This window comes from Musca autumnalis, unplaced genomic scaffold, assembly GCF_047663935.1.
Source record: "Musca autumnalis isolate F117 unplaced genomic scaffold, ASM4766393v1 scaffold_5, whole genome shotgun sequence".
Classification (NCBI taxonomy): domain Eukaryota; kingdom Metazoa; phylum Arthropoda; class Insecta; order Diptera; family Muscidae; genus Musca; species Musca autumnalis.
Genome location: NW_027412088.1, coordinates 48,883,166 through 48,905,034, shown reverse-complemented (window position 1 = coordinate 48,905,034; position 21,869 = coordinate 48,883,166). Strand labels below are relative to the sequence as shown.

At 32.4% G+C, this 21,869-nt stretch overlaps 2 protein-coding genes across 2 annotated transcripts in view; both read left to right on the top strand.

Moving 5' to 3' along the window:
* LOC141404628 (fatty acyl-CoA reductase 1-like) overlaps nt 1-21,869 on the top strand; it is a 382,118-nt gene that overhangs the window by 294,760 nt on the left and 65,489 nt on the right. The gene's annotated exons all lie outside the window — the stretch shown is intronic.
* LOC141405963 (fatty acyl-CoA reductase 1-like) lies at nt 14,481-21,847 on the top strand. The gene is made up of 7 exons (XM_073990926.1): nt 14,481-14,489; nt 14,637-14,866; nt 17,872-17,965; nt 20,140-20,303; nt 20,376-21,164; nt 21,242-21,499; nt 21,602-21,847. The coding sequence occupies exons 1-7, from the start codon at nt 14,481-14,483 to the stop codon at nt 21,831-21,833; spliced, it is 1,776 nt and encodes a 591-aa protein (XP_073847027.1). The 3' UTR covers nt 21,834-21,847.

Here is a 21,869-nt window from a genome sequence, read left to right as displayed (position 1 = left end):
ATTTTTTAAAGAATTTTTCCATCTACCTTTTGACCACAAAACGTGGATTTTTTAAAGAATTTTTTCCATCTACCTTTTGACCACAAAACGTGGATTTTTTAAAGAATTTTTTCCATCTACCTTTTGACCACAAAACGTGGATTTTTTAAAGAATTTTTTCCATCTACCTTTTGACCACAAAACGTGGATTTTTTAAAGAATTTTTTCCATCTACCTTTTGACCACAAAACGTGGATTTTTTAAAGAATTTTTCCATCTACCTTTTGACCACAAAACGTGGATTTTTTAAAGAATTTTTCCATCTACCTTTTGACCACAAAACGTGGATTTTTTAAAGAATTTTTTCCATCTACCTTTTGACCACAAATCGTGGATTTTTTAAAGAATTTTTTCCATCTACCTTTTGACCACAAAACGAGGATTTTTTAAAGAATTTTTCCACAAAACCTGATTTTTTAAAGAATTTTTTCCATCTACCTTTTGACCACAAAACGTGGATTTTTTAAAGAATTTTTTCCACAAAACCTGATTTTTTTAAAAAAATTTTTCCATCTACCTTTTGACCACAAAACGTGGATTTTTTAAAGAATTTTTCCATCTACCTTTTGACCACAAAACCTGATTTTTTTAAAAAATTTTTTCCATCTACCTTTTGACCACAAAACGTGGATTTTTTAAAGAATTTTTCCATCTACCTTTTGACCACAAAACGTGGATTTTTTAAAGATTTTTTCCATCTACCTTTTGACCACAAAACGTGGATTTTTTAAAAATTTTTTCCATCTACCTTTTGACCACAAAACGTGGATTTTTTAAAGATTTTTTTCCATCTACCTTTTGACCACAAAACGTGGATTTTTTAAAGATTTTTTCCATCTACCTTTTGACCACAAAACGTGGATTTTTTTAAAGATTTTTTCCATCTACCTTTTGACCACAAAACGTGGATTTTTTAAAGAATTTTTTTCCACAAAACCTGATTTTTTTAAAAAATTTTTTCCATCTACCTTTTGACCACAAAACGTGGATTTTTTAAAGAATTTTTTTCCACAAAACCTGATTTTTTTAAAAAAATTTTTCCATCTACCTTTTGACCACAAAACGTGGATTTTTTAAAGAATTTTTTCCACAAAACCTGATTTTTTTAAAGAATTTTTTCCATCTACCTTTTGACCACAAAACGTGGATTTTTTAAAGAATTTTTTCCACAAAACCTGATTTTTTTACAGAATTTTTTTTCATCTACCTTTTGACCACAAAACGTGGATTTTTTAAAGATTTTTTCATCAATTTTTCGACCACAAAACGTGGATTTTTTAAAGAATTTTTCCATCTACCTTTTGACCACAAAACGTGGATTTTTTAAAGAATTTTTTCCATCTACCTTTTGACCACAAATCGTGGATTTTTTAAAGAATTTTTTCCATCTACCTTTTGACCACAAAACGTGGATTTTTAAAGATTTTTTCATCAATTTTTCGACCACAAAACGTGGATTTTTTAAAGAATTTTTCCATCTACCTTTTGACCACAAAACGTGGATTTTTTAAAGAATTTTTTCCATCTACCTTTTGACCACAAAACGTGGATTTTTTAAAGAATTTTTTCCATCTACCTTTTGACCGCAAAACGTGGATTTTTTAAAGAATTTTTCCATCTACCTTTTGACCACAAAACGTGGATTTTTTAAAGAATTTTTCCATCTACCTGTTGACCACAAAACGTGGATTTTTTAAAGAATTTTTTCCATCTACCTTTTGACCACAAATCGTGGATTTTTTAAAGAATTTTTTCCATCTACCTTTTGACCACAAAACGAGGATTTTTTAAAGAATTTTTTCCATCTACCTTTTGACCACAAAACGTGGATTTTTTAAAGAATTTTTTCCATCTACCTTTTGACCACAAAACGTGGATTTTTTAAAGAATTTTTTCCATCTACCTTTTGACCACAAAACGTGGATTTTTTAAAGAATTTTTTCCATCTACCTTTTGACCACAAAACGTGGATTTTTTAAAGAATTTTTTCCACAAAACCTGATTTTTTTAAAGAATTTTTTCCATCTACCTTTTGACCACAAAACGTGGATTTTTTAAAGAATTTTTTCCACAAAACCTGATTTTTTTACAGAATTTTTTTTCATCTACCTTTTGACCACAAAACGTGGATTTTTTAAAGATTTTTTCATCAATTTTTCGACCACAAAACGTGGATTTTTTAAAGAATTTTTCCATCTACCTTTTGACCACAAAACGTGGATTTTTTAAAGAATTTTTTCCATCTACCTTTTGACCACAAATCGTGGATTTTTTAAAGAATTTTTTCCATCTACCTTTTGACCACAAAACGTGGATTTTTAAAGATTTTTTCATCAATTTTTCGACCACAAAACGTGGATTTTTTAAAGAATTTTTTCCATCTACCTTTTGACCACAAAACGTGGATTTTTTAAAGAATTTTTTCCATCTACCTTTTGACCGCAAAACGTGGATTTTTTAAAGAATTTTTCCATCTACCTTTTGACCACAAAACGTGGATTTTTTAAAGAATTTTTCCATCTACCTTTTGACCACAAAACGTGGATTTTTTAAAGAATTTTTTCCATCTACCTTTTGACCACAAATCGTGGATTTTTTAAAGAATTTTTTCCATCTACCTTTTGACCACAAAACGAGGATTTTTTAAAGAATTTTTTCCATCTACCTTTTGACCACAAAACGTGGATTTTTTAAAGAATTTTTTCCATCTACCTTTTGACCACAAAACGTGGATTTTTTAAAGAATTTTTTCCATCTACCTTTTGACCACAAAACGTGGATTTTTTAAAGAATTTTTTCCATCTACCTTTCGGCCACAAAACGTGGATTTTTTAAAGAATTTTTTCCATCTACCTTTTGACCACAAAACGTGGATTTTTTAAAGAATTTTTTCCATCTACCTTTTGACCACAAATCGTGGATTTTTTAAAGATTTTTTTCCATCTACCTTTTGACCACAAAACGTGGATTTTTTAAAGAATTTTTTCCATCTACCTTTTGACCACAAAACGTGGATTTTTTAAAGAATTTTTTCCATCTACCTTTTGACCACAAAACGTGGATTTTTTAAAGAATTTTTTCCATCTACCTTTTGACCACAAAACGTGGATTTTTTAAAGAATTTTTTCCATCTACCTTTCGACCACAAATCGTGGATATTTTAAAGAATTTTTTCCATCTACCTTTTGACCACAAAACGTGGATTTTTTAAAGAATTTTTTCCATCTACCTTTTGACCACAAAACGTGGATTTTTTTAAAGAATTTTTTCCATCTACCTTTTGACCACAAAACGTGGATTTTTTAAAGAATTTTTTCCATCTACCTTTTGACCACAAAACGTGGATTTTTTAAAAAATTTTTTCCATCTACCTTTTGACCACAAAACATGGATTTTTTAAAGAATTTTTTCCATCTACCTTTTGACCACAAAACGTGGATTTTTAAAGAATTTTTTCCATCTACCTTTTGACCACAAAACGTGGATTTTTTAAAGAATTTTTTCCATCTACCTTTTGACCACAAAACGTGGATTTTTTAAAGAATTTTTTCCATCTACCTTTTGACCACAAAACGTGGATTTTTTAAAGAATTTTTTCCATCTACCTTTTGACCACAAAACGTGGATTTTTTAAAGAATTTTTTCCATCTACCTTTTGACCACAAAACGTGGATTTTTTAAAGAATTTTTTCCATCTACCTTTTGACCACAAACCTGGATTTTTTAAAGAATTTTTTCCATCTACCTTTTGACCACAAAACGTGGATTTTTTAAAGAATTTTTTCCATCTACCTTTTGACCACAAAACGTGGATTTTTTTAAAGATTTTTTCATCAATTTTTCGACCACAAAACGTGGATTTTTTAAAGAATTTTTCCATCTACCTTTTGACCACAAAACGAGGATTTTTTAAAGAATTTTTTCCATCTACCTTTTGACCACAAATCGTGGATTTTTTAAAGAATTTTTTCCATCTACCTTTTGACCACAAAACGTAGATTTTTTAAAGAATTTTTCCATCTACCTTTTGACCACAAAACGTGGATTTTTTAAAGAATTTTTTCCATCTACCTTTTGACCACAAATCGTGGATTTTTTAAAGAATTTTTTCCATCTACCTTTTGACCACAAAACGTGGATTTTTTAAAGAATTTTTTCCATCTACCTTTTGACCACAAAACGTGGATTTTTTAAAGAATTTTTTCCACAAAACCTGATTTTTTTACAGAATTTTTTTTCATCTACCTTTTGACCACAAAACGTGGATTTTTTAAAGATTTTTTCATCTACCTTTTGACCACAAAACGTGAATTTTTTAAAGAATTTTTTCCATCTACCTTTTGACCACAAATCGTGGATTTTTTAAAGAATTTTTTCCATCTACCTTTTGACCACAAAACGAGGATTTTTTAAAGAATTTTTTCCATCTACCTTTTGACCACAAAACGTGGATTTTTAAAGAATTTTTTCCATCTACCTTTTGACCACAAAACGTGGATTTTTTAAAGAATTTTTCCATCTACCTTTTGACCACAAAACGTGGATTTTTTAAAGAATTTTTTCCATCTACCTTTTGACCACAAAACGTGGATTTTTTAAAGAATTTTTTCCACAAAACCTGATTTTTTTACAGAATTTTTTTTCATCTACCTTTTGACCACAAAACGTGGATTTTTTAAAGATTTTTTCATCAATTTTTCGACCACAAAAAGTGGATTTTTTAAAGAATTTTTCCATCTACCTTTTGACCACAAAACGTGGATTTTTTAAAGAATTTTTTCCATCTACCTTTTGACCACAAATCGTGGATTTTTTAAAGAATTTTTTCCATCTACCTTTCGACCACAAATCGTGGATTTTTTAAAGATTTTTTTCCATCTACCTTTTGACCACAAAACGTGGATTTTTTAAAGAATTTTTTCCATCTACCTTTTGACCACAAAACGTGGATTTTTTAAAGAATTTTTCCATCTACCTTTTGACCACAAAACGTGGATTTTTTAAAGAATTTTTCAATCTACCTTTTGACCACAAAACGTGGATTTTTTAAAGAATTTTTTCCATCTACCTTTTGACCACAAATCGTGGATTTTTTAAAGAATTTTTTCCATCTACCTTTTGACCACAAAACGAGGATTTTTTAAAGAATTTTTTCCATCTACCTTTTGACCACAAAACGTGGATTTTTTAAAGAATTTTTTCCATCTACCTTTTGACCACAAAACGTGGATTTTTTAAAGAATTTTTTCCATCTACCTTTTGACCACAAAACGTGGATTTTTTAAAGAATTTTTTCCATCTACCTTTCGGCCACAAAACGTGGATTTTTTAAAGAATTTTTTCCATCTACCTTTTGACCACAAAACGTGGATTTTTTAAAGAATTTTTTCCATCTACCTTTCGACCACAAATCGTGGATTTTTTAAAGATTTTTTTCCATCTACCTTTTGACCACAAAACGTGGATTTTTTAAAGAATTTTTTCCATCTACCTTTTGACCACAAAACGTGGATTTTTTAAAGAATTTTTTCCATCTACCTTTTGACCACAAAACGTGGATTTTTTAAAGATCTACCTTTTGACCACAAAACGTGGATTTTTTAAAGATCTACCTTTTGACCACAAAACGTGGATTTTTTAAAGATCTACCTTTTGACCACAAAACGTGGATTTTTTAAAGAATTTTTTCCATCTACCTTTCGACCACAAATCGTGGATATTTTAAAGAATTTTTTCCATCTACCTTTTGACCACAAAACGTGGATTTTTTAAAGAATTTTTTCCATCTACCTTTTGACCACAAAACGTGGATTTTTTTAAAGAATTTTTTCCATCTACCTTTTGACCACAAAACGTGGATTTTTTAAAGAATTTTTTCCATCTACCTTTTGACCACAAAACGTGGATTTTTTAAAGAATTTTTTCCATCTACCTTTTGACCACAAAACATGGATTTTTTAAAGAATTTTTTCCATCTACCTTTTGACCACAAAACGTGGATTTTTAAAGAATTTTTTCCATCTACCTTTTGACCACAAAACGTGGATTTTTTAAAGAATTTTTTCCATCTACCTTTTGACCACAAAACGTGGATTTTGAAAGAATTTTTTCCATCTACCTTTTGACCACAAAACGTGGATTTTTTAAAGAATTTTTTCCATCTACCTTTTGACCACAAAACGTGGATTTTTTAAAGAATTTTTTCCATCTACCTTTTGACCACAAAACGTGGATTTTTTAAAGAATTTTTTCCATCTACCTTTTGACCACAAAACGTGGATTTTTTAAAGAATTTTTTCCATCTACCTTTTGACCACAAAACGTGGATTTTTTAAAGAATTTTTTCCATCTACCTTTTGACCACAAAACGTGGATTTTTTTAAAGATTTTTTCATCAATTTTTCGACCACAAAACGTGGATTTTTTAAAGAATTTTTCCATCTACCTTTTGACCACAAAACGTGGATTTTTTAAAGAATTTTTTCCATCTACCTTTTGACCACAAATCGTGGATTTTTTAAAGAATTTTTTCCATCTACCTTTTGACCACAAAACGAGGATTTTTTAAAGAATTTTTTCCATCTACCTTTTGACCACAAAACGTGGATTTTTAAAGAATTTTTTCCATCTACCTTTTGACCACAAAACGTGGATTTTTTAAAGAATTTTTCCATCTACCTTTTGACCACAAAACGTGGATTTTTTAAAGAATTTTTTCCATCTACCTTTTGACCACAAAACGTGGATTTTTTAAAGAATTTTTTCCATCTACCTTTTGACCACAAATCGTGGATTTTTTAAAGAATTTTTTCCATCTACCTTTTGACCACAAAACGAGGATTTTTTAAAGAATTTTTTCCATCTACCTTTTGACCACAAAACGTGGATTTTTAAAGAATTTTTTCCATCTACCTTTTGACCACAAAACGTGGATTTTTTAAAGAATTTTTCCATCTACCTTTTGACCACAAAACGTGGATTTTTTAAAGAATTTTTTCCATCTACCTTTTGACCACAAAACGTGGATTTTTTAAAGAATTTTTTCCATCTACCTTTTGACCACAAAACGTGGATTTTTTAAAGAATTTTTTCCATCTACCTTTCGACCACAAAACTTGGATTTTTTAAAGAATTTGTTCCATCTACCTTTCGAGCACAAAACTTGGATTTTTTAAAGAATTTGTTCCATCTACCTTTCGACCACAAAACGTGGATTTTTTAAAGATGTTTTTCCATCTACCTTTCGACCGAAAAACGTGGATTTTTTAAAGATTTTTTTCCATCTACCTTTCGACCACAAAACGTGGATTTTTAAGGAATTTTTTTCATCTTCCTTTCGACCACAAAACTTGGATTTTTTAAAGAATTTTTTTCCATCTACCTTTCGACCACAAAACGTGGATTTTTTAAAGAATTTTTTCCATCTTCCTTTCGACCACAAAACTTGGATTTTTTAAAGAATTTTTTTCCATCTACCTTTTGACCACAAAACGTGGATTTTTTAAAGATTTTTTCATCAATTTTTCGACCACAAAACGTGGATTTTTTAAAGAATTTTTTTCCATCTACCTTTTGGCCACAAAACGTGGATTTTTTAAAGAATTTTTCCATCTACCTTTTGACCACAAAACTTGGATTTTTTAAAGAATTTTTTACATCTACCTTTCGAGCACAAAACTTGGATTTTTTAAAGAATTTGTTCCATCTACCTTTCGACCACAAAACGTGGATTTTTTAAAGAATTTTTTCCATCTACCTTTTGACCACAAAACGTGGATTTTTTAAAGAATTTTGTCCATCTACCTTTTGACCACAAAAGGTGGATTTTTTAAAGAATTTTTTCCATCTACCTTTTGGCCACAAAACGTGGATTTTTTAAAGAATTTTTTCCATCTACATTTTGGCCACAAAACGTGGATTTTTTAAAGAATTTTTTCCATCTACCTTTTGGCCACAAAACGTGGATTTTTTAAAGAATTTTTTCCATCTAACTTTCGACCACAAAACATGGATTTTTTAAAGAATTTTTTCCATCTACCTTTTGACCACAAAACGCGGATTTTTTAAAGAATTTTTCCATCTACCTTTTGACCACAAAACGTGGATTTTTTAAAGAATTTTTCCATCTACCTTTTGACCACAAAACGTGGATTTTTTTAGGAATTTTTTCCATCTACCTTTTGACCATAAACATTTAAATTTTTAAAAGAATTTTTTATCAACTTTTCGACCACAAATCGTGAATTTTTTAAAGCATTTTTTCCATCTACCTTTTGACCACAAAACGTGGATTTTTTTAAAGAATTTTTTCCATCTACCTTTTGACCACAAAACGTGGATTTTTTAAAGAATTTTTCCATCTACCTTTCGACCACAAAACGTGGATTTTTTAAAGAAATTTTTCATACACCTTTCGACCACAAAACGTGGATTTTTTTAAAGATTTTTTTCCATCTACCTTGTGACCACAAAACGTGGATTTTTTAAAGATTTTTTTCAATCCACCTTTTTACCACAAAACGTGGATTTTTTAAAGAATTTTTTCCATCTACCTTTTGACCACAAAACGTGGATTTTTTAAAGAATTTTTTCCATCTACCTTTCGACCACAAAACGTGGATTTTTTAAAGAATTTTTTCCATCTACCTTTTGACCACAAAACGTGGATATTTTAAAGAAATTTTTCCATCTATCTTTTGACCACAAAACGTGTATTTTTTAAAGAATTGTTTCCATCTACCTTTTAACCACAAAACGTGGATTTTTAAAGAATTTTTTCCATCTACTTTTTGACCACAAAACGTGGATTTTTTTAATAATTTTTTCCATCTACCTTTTGACCACAAAACATGTTTTTTTAAAGAATTTTTTCCATCTACCTTTTAACCACAAAACGTGGATTTTTTAAAGAATTTATTCAATCTACCTTTTGACCACAAAACGTGGATTTTGTAAAGATTTTTTTCTCATCAAGTATGGGTTATTTGGTTCGTATGGCCCCAAATTATTGCTGGGATTTTGTTCTATCATACAGAAAGTTTCCGAGCAAATATTGGTGGGAAAGTTATCAAACACACATATTCTCATCCTCATCCAATAAAAATGTTCACTCTTGGCATTTTTAGAATTTGTAGAAATTCCAATGTTTATTTTTGGCAAGTATATTTATTTCAACACAAGCAATCGCTCGTGTTAGCCAATAAAAGTTGTTAATAAAATTAAATAACGTAATAAACCAAGACACTTAATATAAATGTATGTTGGAGCTGTTATTGTTCAATATCGAGCGTCATGAATGGCAAACTAAACCTATAAAATAAATTGAAAGCGTGTATCGAATGAAGAAAGCATAAGAAGCATCTTGAAACTGGTATCGGATGAAGAATGCGTCGAAACTTCTTGCAATCAACAACTGAATATCTTTTTAAAACACTTTCTCTTAATCTTATAACTAGTTATTTTTTAAGAAATGTTTTCAAAGTAATTCAAACTTAAAGAAATGTCAAATAAATCGGATTATTTTAGGGAAAACGTATAGAACAATTTTGTAATTGAATAGTGAATTAATCTTCAATTTCAAAGCAATATCAGCCCAGTATAACATTTAAGTATTGAAAGCGGTAAAAATGCCAATTCATTGTAAAAAAACTTAACTAAAAGATCAATTTATGGAAGTTTGTTTTTCGACTTTCTTGGTTAGGGTAATTAAATGATAAGAAATGAATTTATTTAATGTTTTTCAAGAGCTTTTTTATTCAATTCTAGTAGCAGATGAGCATATTCTAATTAAATTTTTGTTTTGTGGCATATTTTACTTCCCATCAATTGTTTCCAATTTGCATATAAAATATATAAATAACGATTTTATTTCTTTTTTGAGACGTGTACGAATATGAACTTTGTGTACTGTATTTCTCATTATTATAAAAAACGGGATTCCTCTTAATTTAATAAATATAAGCTAACTAGCAAAATACCCGCTACTTCGTATGCGGAAAAGGAATAATATTCAAAAAAATATTTAATATGGTGAACACTGAACATTTTTATGTACTAATACCTATTTGAATTGATATTTAATTTCTTTCAAGTACTGTTCGTACACGTTTTATTCGAATCTCAAAAAAAGACCTCTACACTTCAACAGCGGCGTACATTTTAAATTATAGTCCATGTTTTATAAGAACGGTATGGGTATTTTGAAAATTTTATCCACATTTTCCAACCGAATTTTGGAATTTGTGATATCAAAATGTAGAAAACCGATCGATTCCCCGGTCAGGCAACATCAAATTTTCAACGGTGGCAAAATATCCTTCAATAATGACATTTCCTGAGTATTTCAGCCATGTAAATCTTCTCTACAAGTGGTGTCGTAAGGCACGCCGTTCGGACTCGGCGATAAAAAGTAGGTCCCATATCATTGAGCTAATATGAAACGGTGTGTCTATGAAACAATTATTACATTATTTAGAAACCGAATTCATGTTAATATAGAAACAATAGTACATTATTCAGTAAAATTTTTAGAATCCAGAACCTTAGCTCATATGTTACAGTTTTAGCTCTACTTGTTCACCCAATGCCAATGGTATTACATGTAGAAACCTTTCATACATTTAAAGGTCGATTTTAATAAACATTCTGATCTAATCTCAACAGTGATCCTCACAACAAATTTCATTTATCGATTCACTCAATACCAGTGCTTCAATATTTAGTATAACTTAATACTTCTAGTACATTTATTGTACTACCACTTCTAACAATGAACCTGACAAATAAATAATATACCAGAATTCCACTTCTATTCCTTAGACCAATACCAAATGTTTTGCATTGCATTTAGTACATTTCGTATTTCTCAATAAGTCAGCCAGCCCTCAGCCTAATTTCAGAATTTGTATGCATTTCAAAAAATCCTTATCTAAACACCAACACCATACCTCATACAACAATTGGAAATTCCACCTTTAACCCTTCAAGCAACGCCAAAATGGTACCAAATTCAGTACTTATAATATGTATAAGTTAAAAAACTACTGTCTTTTATCCAAAACTAAATCAAAATCGCATAATCGTATACATAATAAAGAATTTCACAATTTCAGCTCTACTAATTTACACAATAACAATTTGAACCAAATTCTGTGCCATTTTGTAATTTTCGTACACTCATTGTAGGTATATCCACAACCACATCCATATCTCAACCCTACTGATGTGTAGGTAGAGGGTCAATAATACCAAATTTCCGAATTCCATCTCTATTCATAATACCATTAATACTTTTTGTATGAAAATACGATTTTCAATAACTATCTCCAACAACAAAACAACAAAAAAACATTGTTCCACAACATCCCATACGGGACAAGGGAGACTTCTCTCATATCAATGAGTGCACCCCGATTCATATTTAGCTCAATGATATGGGACCTACTATTTATCGCCGAGTCCGAACGGCGTGTCTTAAGACACCACTTATGGAGAAGTTTTTCAAGGCTGAAATACTCAGGAAATGTCGCCAACATTACTGAGGGGTATTTTGCCACCGTTGAAAAATGTTTGATGTTGCTTGGCCGGGGAATCGAACCCCCGACCTTCTGCGTGCAAGGCGGGCGTGCATACCATTGCACCACGGTGGCACCCCATCTCCAACAGTAATTCCAAATTTCAGGATTCCACCCTATCCGTCCACCCAAAAGTAAATTGTACCAAATTTAGTACCATTTAATACTTTTCGTAACCATAAGTACGAACTTTCAAACCTATCTCAGTCCTACACTCCAGCAGTAATCTAAATTTCAGGATTCCAGCTCTCTCCGTTAACCCAAATCCAAATTGAACCAAATTTAGTACCATTTAGTACTTTTCGTACCCATAAGTACGAACTTCCGAAACTACCTCAATCCTACACTCCATAAGTAATCTTAATTCCAAACTTCAGGATTCCAGCTCTATCGGTCCACCTAAATTTAAATTGTACCAAATTTAGTACCATTTAGTACTTTCCGTACCCATAAGTAACAATTTCCAAAACTAACTCAATCCTACAGTCCAACAGTAATCTTAATTCCAAATTTCAGGATTCTCTCTATTGGTTCACCCAAATCTAAATTGTACCAAATTTTGTACCATGTAGTACTTTCCGTACCCATAAGCATGAATATCCAAAACTACCTCAGTCCTTCAATCCATCAGTAATCTTAATTCCAAATTTTAGGTTTCCAGGCCTATCAAATCCAAATTTTACCAAATTTAGTACCATTTAGTAATTTCCGTACCCATAAGTACGAATTTCCAGAACTACACTCCAAAAGTAATTTTAATTCCAAATTTCAGGATTAGTACTTTTCGTACCCATAAGTACGAATTTCCAAAACTACCTCAGTCCTTCACTCCATCAGTAATCTTAATTCCAAATTTCAGTTTTCCAGGTCTATCCAAATCCAAATTTTACCAAATTTAGTACCATTAAGTACTTTTCGTACACATAAGTATGAATTTCCAAAACTACCCCCATATTTCACTTCGACTGTAATCTAAATTTCAAATTTCAGGTTTTCAGCTCTATCCGTTCACCCAAATACAGATTGTACCAAATTTAGTACCATTTATTACTTCTCGTACACATATGTAAGTACGAACTTCCAAAATCATTTCCTTATATCAACACCACTTCCCAACCTTGATTGCCATACCAAATTTGAAGATTGTTTATCCGCTCAAAATATACAATTGGTACCAAATTTAGTAACTTTCAGTACTTTTTGTACACTTATAGGTGGTATTTCCAAAATCCATACCAAAGGGTTCTCTCTATAACTCTCCATCAGTGACCCTCGTTCCAAAATTCAGAATTTTAGCTCTCCCGTTTGCCTAATACCATGGATACCATATTTTGTACGAAATAAGTACGAAATTGCTGGGTTCCAGCTCTATTCGTTCAACCAAATCCAAATTGTACCAAATTTAGTACTTTTCGTAAACAAAAGTACTAAAACTACCCCATATATCAATCGTACACTTCAACAGTTATCTTAATTCTAAATTTCAAATTTCCAGCTGTATCCGTTCACCCAAATCCAAGTTGTACAAAATTTAGTACCATTTAGAACTTGTCGTACACATAAGTACACATTTCGAAAACTACCCCATATCGCAATCCTATACTCCGTCAGTAATCTTAATTCCAAATTTCAGGTTTCTAGCTCTATCCGTTCATCCAAATCCAAGTTGTACTAAATTTAGTACTTTTCGTACACATAAGTACGAATTTCCAAAACTACCCCTATTTCTCAATCCTATACTCCGCCAGTAATCCTAATTCCAAATTTCAGATTTCCAGCTCTATCCTTTCACCCAAATCCAAATTGTACTAAATTTAGTACCATTTAGTACTTTTCGTACACATGAATACGAATTTCACAAACCATTTCTTTTTATAAACACCACTTCCCAACCTTCATTTCCATACCAAATTCCAAGTTTCTAGCTAAATCCGTTCAAAATATACAATTGGTACTAAATTTAGTACTTTTCGTACACTTGGAGGTCGAATTTCCCAAAACCCATTGGTACATCTTTCTAACTCTCCATCAGTTACCCTCATTCCAAATTTCAGAATTCTAGCTCTTCCCGTTTGCCTAATACAAAGGGTACCATATTTAGTACCTTTTAGTACTTTTCGTACCCTTATAGGTCGAATTTCCCAAAACCCAGCCTTATCTCACCCCTACACACCGACAGCAACCCACAGTCAAAATTTCAGCTTTCTAGCTTCAGCGGTTTCGTCTGGGCGATGATATACATGTCACTCACTCACTCACTCACTCACTCACTCAGTCATCACTAAGCTCTTTTATATATATAGATAGTCAAAAGTATAAATCATAGTTGACCATAAGATAAATCACAGAACCGATTCTAAATAATATCAATAGAATCAATCTTCTTTTGTATTAATTAATGTATTTTTTGTATTCTTATCCTTCTAATGTAAATTTTTTATTCTCCTTTTTCTCTTTATCCAATATTTTGACATCTAAAAGATGAACCACACACAAGTGTTTAAATCTTTACCCTATTTTTATTTATATTTTTAGTTAAATCACAAAATCGTTTTTAAATAATTGCAATAAAATACTGAAGTTTAGAATTGGGGGTAATTCTGAATGAAAACTCCCCGTGAGTTTTGTCTCTCTGTAGTAAGATTCTCTAGGGCATTTTTGGTTACCGACAAAAATGGGTCAAATTAAAGCGCAAAATTACGAATCAAATGTTAAAATAAAAGTTGACATCACTGTTGTTATCGGTAGAACTTTGCGAGTACTTTTTTTGGTCGCTAACATACCGAATAATATCGTTAATTATCGATTTTGTCAATAACCAAAAAATGCGTTAGAGAATCCCAATCCCACTACTGGTGTTTCAGCTTAATGGAGAAAGTGAGAAAACTCACGGGGAGTTTTCATTAAATTAATTGATCTGACAATCCTTTGTTGTATTTGTAGACTTTATAAAGTAAATATTTTTTTCCTAACATTTAAAACTATTCAAATAATTCTTTACTCTATTTTTATCTATCTTTTTAGCAAAAACTTCCCTTCACAATGTTAGATAAAATTCCCGTTGCACCCAAGCTTCTTAAAAAACGCAAAGAAAAACCAAAATTCGAATTTGAAAAAGATCCTGGATTTGTAAAAATCGATAATGCCAATGATGAGGAAGAGGATCGCGTTGCTAAGTGCTTTATTGGACGGTCATTATTTATTACTGGTGGAACTGGATTTTTGGGAAAAGTTCTTGTCGAAAAGTTATTGAGGTAAGTTCTTCAGGGAAAACATAGACAAATTAGGTCTGTACGATAACTTCGCAAGTAAAAAGTACTTACAAGTTCTCAGTAATCTTTCTCAACTAATTTGACTCTCTCGAAGCTAAAAAATTGCAGAATGAAGTCAGCTGATTTGACAAAAAAGAAATTTAGATATGATACTTTAAAAATAAAATAAAAAATAGTCACCACAAAATAAATTATTTTGCTAAATAAAGGCATGTTTATATTATAGCTTTTTGCTGGGTTAACCTTCTTCTTCAGACATACATATGTTTCCATATGTCAATTCCACCAAGTTTTGGGGTGGAATTTAAAGTGATTTAAATCGATTGGATTTCATTTGACGTTTGAGCAATGGAATTGACAGTTGAAATCGAGTGGATTTCGTAAATGTAAACATAGTATTAGTCTATGTTGCCACTTTCATGGGTATTATTATATTTCTCGGGAATTTTGTAGATTATGGGATAACATTCTTTATGAAGATTAATTTGAAATATAAGCAATGGAATCGATATTTGAAACCCAGTGGGTTTGTTAAATCTGGTTATATATAAACGTACTATACGAGGGATACTAAAAACCTTCTGGCCTGGGCAACTCGCAGTATCGCCAGGTGTCATCTGACATTATTTTTGGAAAGTTTGACAGTTTTTAGCCGAGGCGTACTCAGTTCAGTTTGTCATATGACCATGTGTTGGGTTGTTTACAGTGGCTTGATTGAGACACCTCCAAAACATGGTCTTTTAACGCTTTTACTACATCTTCTAGTGACGAAAATAGTTGACCACGCCTTTTTTCTTGATTTGCTGAAATCAAATGAAGTCATTGGATCCCCAGTCGGTGCTGTACGGCGTATGACCCATCAATTCCACGTTTTTTCCGGTCAAACAGGCGCTGGCTTGATTCGATGTGTGAGAGCTCGCATTGTCATGATGCAGAACATATCGTCTTCTCTTGTTCGTTTTTCGAATTTCTCAGGAGACTTCAGGCAAACAAATTGTAGTGTAATGCTCGGAATTAACCGTCCTTTATTTCTCAAGCCGCAGAGTCGCCACACGGTCAGTATTGCCGAAGAGACAGGCGAACATTTGCTTCGAAGGTCTATTTCCATGAACAACTCTGGTTGGATTTGGCTCGCTTTCGGAGACCCAAACGGTCGATTCCTGTTTTGTTTCGGGCTTCTAAGCATAGATCCAAGATTCGTCATCTATGATGATCTTATAAATGCCGATTGAAGCACCGCGATTTCTTTGCACTAATCCACGAGATCCTTTTTTTGAGCGATTGACCAATTTTGCTGAATCTAGGGAGAAAAATCCATTTTTACGGCCAAGTGTTCATGCAATATCGAATTTTAGTTGGTGGAATAAATATCCAAGGATGTCTCTATCTGACGGTGTTTAACATGGCGATCTTGGATTTTTCGTTCACACACGGCTTAATTTTTTCTGGCACAACGGCCGTTTTTGGACGATCTTCACGACCTTCGTTCATTGAACCCATTTTTTCATAATCCTATAGGATGGTCCTTTATCGACATACAAAGATTTAGTTTGATCGATGCACTCTTGCCGTGATTATCCACGTCGAAAGTTGTGAAAAATTTTCGGACGAAAATGTTCACAAGTAAATTCCATTTTTTTTCGTCACTGTCACTTTTTTCAAGTCACTGTAAAGAACCCAACACCTTGTCCATGGTGGAATAACAAGGTGTAACGCCAAAAACAGCTGATCTTCATACCAGTTGTCAAAATGCGTTATTGTGAATAAAATCACATACAATTCACAGTAATGCATTATTGTGAGCAAATTTGACGTTTGACATGATTTGATGTAACACCTTCTTATTCCACCATGACATTGTCATATGTCAAACTGACCCATGGTGGAATAAGAAGGTGTTACATCAAATCATGTCAAACGTCAAATTTGCTCACAATAATGCATTACTGTGAATTGTATGTGATTTTATTCACAATAACGCATTTTGGCAACTGGTATGAAGATCAGCTGTTTTTGGCGTTACACCTTGTTATTCCACCATGAATTTACCTGAGTACGCTTACATGGCGTTTACACAAGACAGACTGTCTGCAAATACAACTCTGATTAACCAACACATACAAACATTTGGCTAGTTGCCTCGGCACTGTCTGGTAATTTTCGTAGACAGTAAACATGGACATTTTTGAACAAATGAAAACAAACCTATTTCAAATAACAAAAACGACAACAGTACTGGGATGCAACAAAACAAAAAGAAAATATGTGAACGGGAAACAAAAAGAAATCTACGATGTTCATTCGTAATTTTACAACTGGTTTTGCAGTTTACGGACGCCTACGTCGCACGGGCAAGTTTTGGGTTTTTGACAATCAATACATGTGCTGTCATTTGTAAACGCAGGGTTAGGATAAAAACTGTCAAACTTTCTAAAAAAATGTCAAATGACACCTGGCGACACTGCGAGTTGCCTAGGCCAGAAGGTTTTTTACTGCCCTTCGTATATAAGTCGTTCTCCATAATTTATTTAGTAATTTCTTCTCTTGTTTAATTTGTATTTTTTTAAATAACCAAATGTTTTTAGGCCATGTTTATATTATAGCTTTTTGCAGGGTTAACCTTCTTTATGAGGATTTATTTAAAATATAAGCAATGGAATTGACATTTGAAACCCAGTGGGTTTGTTAAATCAGGTTATATATAAACGTACTATTAATTTGTATTTTTTTTAATAACCAAATGTTTGTTTATTTATTTATTTATTTTTTATTTTTTTGCCAAAAAACACAAAGTCAAAACATTTGAATTTAAATCAGCTTATCCGACTTGTAAAGTCTTACAAAAAAAATTTTCCCAATTTGTTTTTTTTTTTGGTTATCATACAGACCTATCAACTTATTTTCTTGTCTCAAAATATTGATCCTGCGCACTATATTGCATTAAATAATTTATTAACTATGCCTTCATGTCATGTATTTCATTCTAGATCTTGTGGTGGTTTGAAAAAAATCTATCTATTGGTGAGGCCGAAAAAGGGCAAATCTCCCGAAGAACGTCTCAGAGAAATATTAGATAATGTTGTAAGTATTAGAGGTGGATTAAACTCGAAAATATCGGCAATATGTTACCCTTTTTCTTTATTCATTTACGAATACGCCAGCCAATGAATTAATCCAGAAAGCGAGGCTTGTTATGTACCGATACCTTTAGAAGATTAAAGGCCTCGACACATAAGAAGCATGGAAATCTTGCTTAAGTCATATCCGATAAAAGACTAAAGACCAAGTACGACCTAATAAAAAGATTTCAAAATCACATTTGAATTAGGTCGAACTTGGTCTTTAGTCATTTAACAGATATTACTTAAGCAAGAATGCCATGCTTCTTATGTGTCGAGGCCTTAACTGAAGCTCTCAAAAGTTCAAAAAGGGACCGTCATTCAGCTGAAACTGATCGAGATGAGTTGACGGCACAAAGATCAAGCAATGATGAAACAAATAATATATTCAGGGCAATCATGAATAATTCCAAGGAATTTTCCGCACGGAAAACAATTTTGAAAAGTGAAATTCTTTAAAAAATCTATATTTGAAAACGTTGAGAACTGCTAGAATCACTTAATTATGGAATATTTGTACATAAATTTGGAAATAAAAAATTGTGAAATTGGGGAAAGGGAACAATTTCCCCACGGAATTCTTATTCATGATTGCCCTAATCGAAAAGCGTTCCTTTACTTCAGACACGATACAATTCCTATGGGAGCAGTTTACAACTTTTACTACTTTTGCCGGTTTTACCATTTTCAAAAGTAAAGGCACAGACCAATTGATGGCTCTCGACAACAGATAACAAGAGAGTTATGGAGACGGAACATCGTTTCCAAAAACGGCAACCAAGTTCGAATACTTCTTTATTCTTCCACCAGAAATTACGCAACACTTTACTCAAACGTTTAATGAGTTTTTGACTTTACATGTATTCCTTTAGAATTATATATTTTGATTCTTAAGGCCTGGGTACATAAGCTGCCTCGCCTGCTTGCCTTGCTTTCCTGCTTCATTTCTGGCATAATAAAAATACAAGAATAAAGAAGGCCGAGCAAATTTCGAACTGGGTTGCCCTATTCTTTTTTTATTCTTTTATCAGAAGCAAGCAGGCGATGCAGCTTATGTACCTAGGCCTTTAAGGCCTAAATACACAAACAGCATGGCATTCTTGTTTCAGTCATTTCTGGTATGGTAGAACAAATATAAGGTAAAGTTAATACTACAACAAATACAACTCAACAACAACCACATAGGAATTTGTTTTTGTTTGGAACGTTAGTGTCAAATATAAATGTAAACAAAATAAGGAAATGTCTATAAATTATTGGAATTTAAAAAACTAATAATTTTTCACATTTGATTGAATATTTTGAAAAACATGAATGAAAACTCGTTAGATTTTCAGTTTGAATGTTTCCATATCATTCCACTAAATGCACAATATCACGCAGGAAGTAGAATTCTTGCAAAAATGTTTGGGGTCGCTCGTAATTCATTGAAAAAAGGGAAGCTGTTTCAATCTTTTGTTTTTGAAAACAAATAGCTCATGTTTATTAGGGCTTTATTATTTTCAAGTTTAACAAAATACCACACATATTAACAAATATTGTACCGCCTCTATAAGTGGTGTTTTAGTGTGCGACATGTCGTTCGGACCTGAAGGACCTGTCAATGATATGAAGGAGTCTTTATGAGAAATTGTTTTTATTTTAGACCAAAACTTAAAACTCGACGCCTGACGTGTGCGTACAAAAATACAAAAACAAAATACATGTATTTCAAATTGAAAACAAAAACAAATACATGTATTTTGTTTTTGTATTTTTGTACGCACACGTCAGGCGTCGAGTTTTAAGTTTTGGTCTTAGATGAATAATTTTTTTCTTCAAAAAATATATATCCCTAATATACATCGAACATAGAAATAAATAAAAAATGTCGTATGGAATTTGACACTAACACTACAGCCCAGTTCAATCAGCTGGGTATTGCTGTTACCTTTTCTTGTTCTACCATGCATTTCTGGCTGGCTTTCTGTAATTGATGTCCTGTTCCAGAACCTGCAAGAATCTACAAATGTTTACTACGATAACAATTTTTCCTTTATGTTATCGAAAAAGGTAGTAAAAATTAGTAAATTCTTGCAGTTCTGGAACAGACCAAATATATCTCATATTTTTTCGTTTATTGTTTCCCCCTTTAAGCTCTTTGATAAATTAAAAGAACAGTGTAGCATGGACTGGATTTTAAGTAAAATCGAACTAATTGCTGGAGATGTTTTGGAACCACAATTAGGTATATCTCCAGAAGATATTGAAATCTTAAGAAATGAAGTAAACATAGTGGTACATTGTGCGGCAACAGTAAGGTAAAATTTGCCACTCAATAACGCGTTAATTGTTGTATCCACATCATTATTTCGCCCTCTTTTCACCCACAGATTTGATGAAACTCTACGCAAAGCCGTCTTTTTAAATGTCAGAGGCACCAAATACAGCCTTGATTTAGCCAGCACTTTTAAACATCTTGAATTGTTTTGGTATATCTCCACAACATATTGCCATGTTCATGTTAAGCATCTATACGAAAAACCCTATGATCCACCTGCAGATCCCCATAGCATTATAAGCCTCTGTGAAATGTTGAGTGACAAAGATATGGCCGCGGTTGAGAAAAAAATTATGGGTAGCATACCCAACTCATATTCCTATACGAAGGCTTTAGCAGAGGCGTTGGTGGTGGAAAGGTTCGGCAAAATGCCTGCAGGAATATTACGGCCCTCAATTGTTATTCCAGTTTGGCGCGAACCCCTTCGAGGATGGACAGACAACATAAACGGTCCCACCGGCCTACTAATTGGTGCCGGCAAAGGTGTTATACGTACCATGTACTGTAAAGAAAATGGCAATGGAGATTTCCTGCCAGTCGATGTTGCTGTAAATGGAATTTTAGTAGCTACATTGGGATATTTATCGCCCGAGCTATTAAAATTCGATGTTCCTATACTTAACCTCTCCAGCTCGAATGAAATAAAAGTTTCATGGAAAGAAATTGTTGAAATGGGACGTTGGGTGGTTGAGAATAGGGTGCCGCTTAATGGTGCTGCCTGGTATCCTGGTGGATCGATGAAATCAAACATAATACTACATTGGTTGGCAATGATCTTTTTCCATTGGCTGCCGGCCATATTGGTTGATTTTCTTTTAATTTGTATCGGCTACCCACCAGTGTAAGCAAATATTTCCCAAACAATTCTTAAATTTTAAAGAAAGAAAAGGATTTTTCTTGTTTTTTTTTTGCTTTTAGTTTAATTCGTGTACAAAAACGTATTACCAAGGGGCTTGATGTAATTGGTTACTATGCCAATGGTCAGTGGAATTTTGATAACACCAGATGTCACAATGCTCGAAGGATTCTAAACAATAGAGAACGTTTGACATATGTGGTGGAGAAAATTGAATTCGATTTAATTGACTATTTCACGGATTGTCTGTTGTGTGCTCGTCGTCTTATACTCAAGGAGTCAGATGATACGATACCGGCTGCCAAGAGGCATATGAAAATGTAATTATCGATTCATCAAATAGAAAATTGAAGCATTTTGTCCACTAATATCGTATCAAACTAATTTTTTAATTGTTCTCCTCTTTTCTAAATTCATTTCAGCATGTGGTGTTTGGATAAACTTTGTAAGGGACTTTTCATATTCGCTTTCTGCTACTTCATCTATCAACGTTTCTTCGCCGGTTTCTTCTCGGATCTGGCCAGCTATTACAATCCACAGAACGTGACCAACGTAAACAATACATCCAATCTAACAACGCCTAGCTGGAATCAAAGCCATATTGGTGGCATATTTGAAGAAATTGTTGCACCAAAATTGGTGGAAGGTCTTTAGAGGCTTAAAGGACATAAAACAGACGCTATTATTAAT

What these genes read in the sequence shown, in the direction of transcription:
- LOC141405963 (XM_073990926.1), top strand. An exon ending in GAGAAATATTAGATAATGTT is followed by an intron (nt 17,966 to 20,139) that starts GTAAGTATTAGA and finishes TCCCCCTTTAAG; the next exon opens with CTCTTTGATAAATTAAAAGA. An exon ending in GCCAAGAGGCATATGAAAAT is followed by an intron (nt 21,500 to 21,601) that starts GTAATTATCGAT and finishes AATTCATTTCAG; the next exon opens with CATGTGGTGTTTGGATAAAC.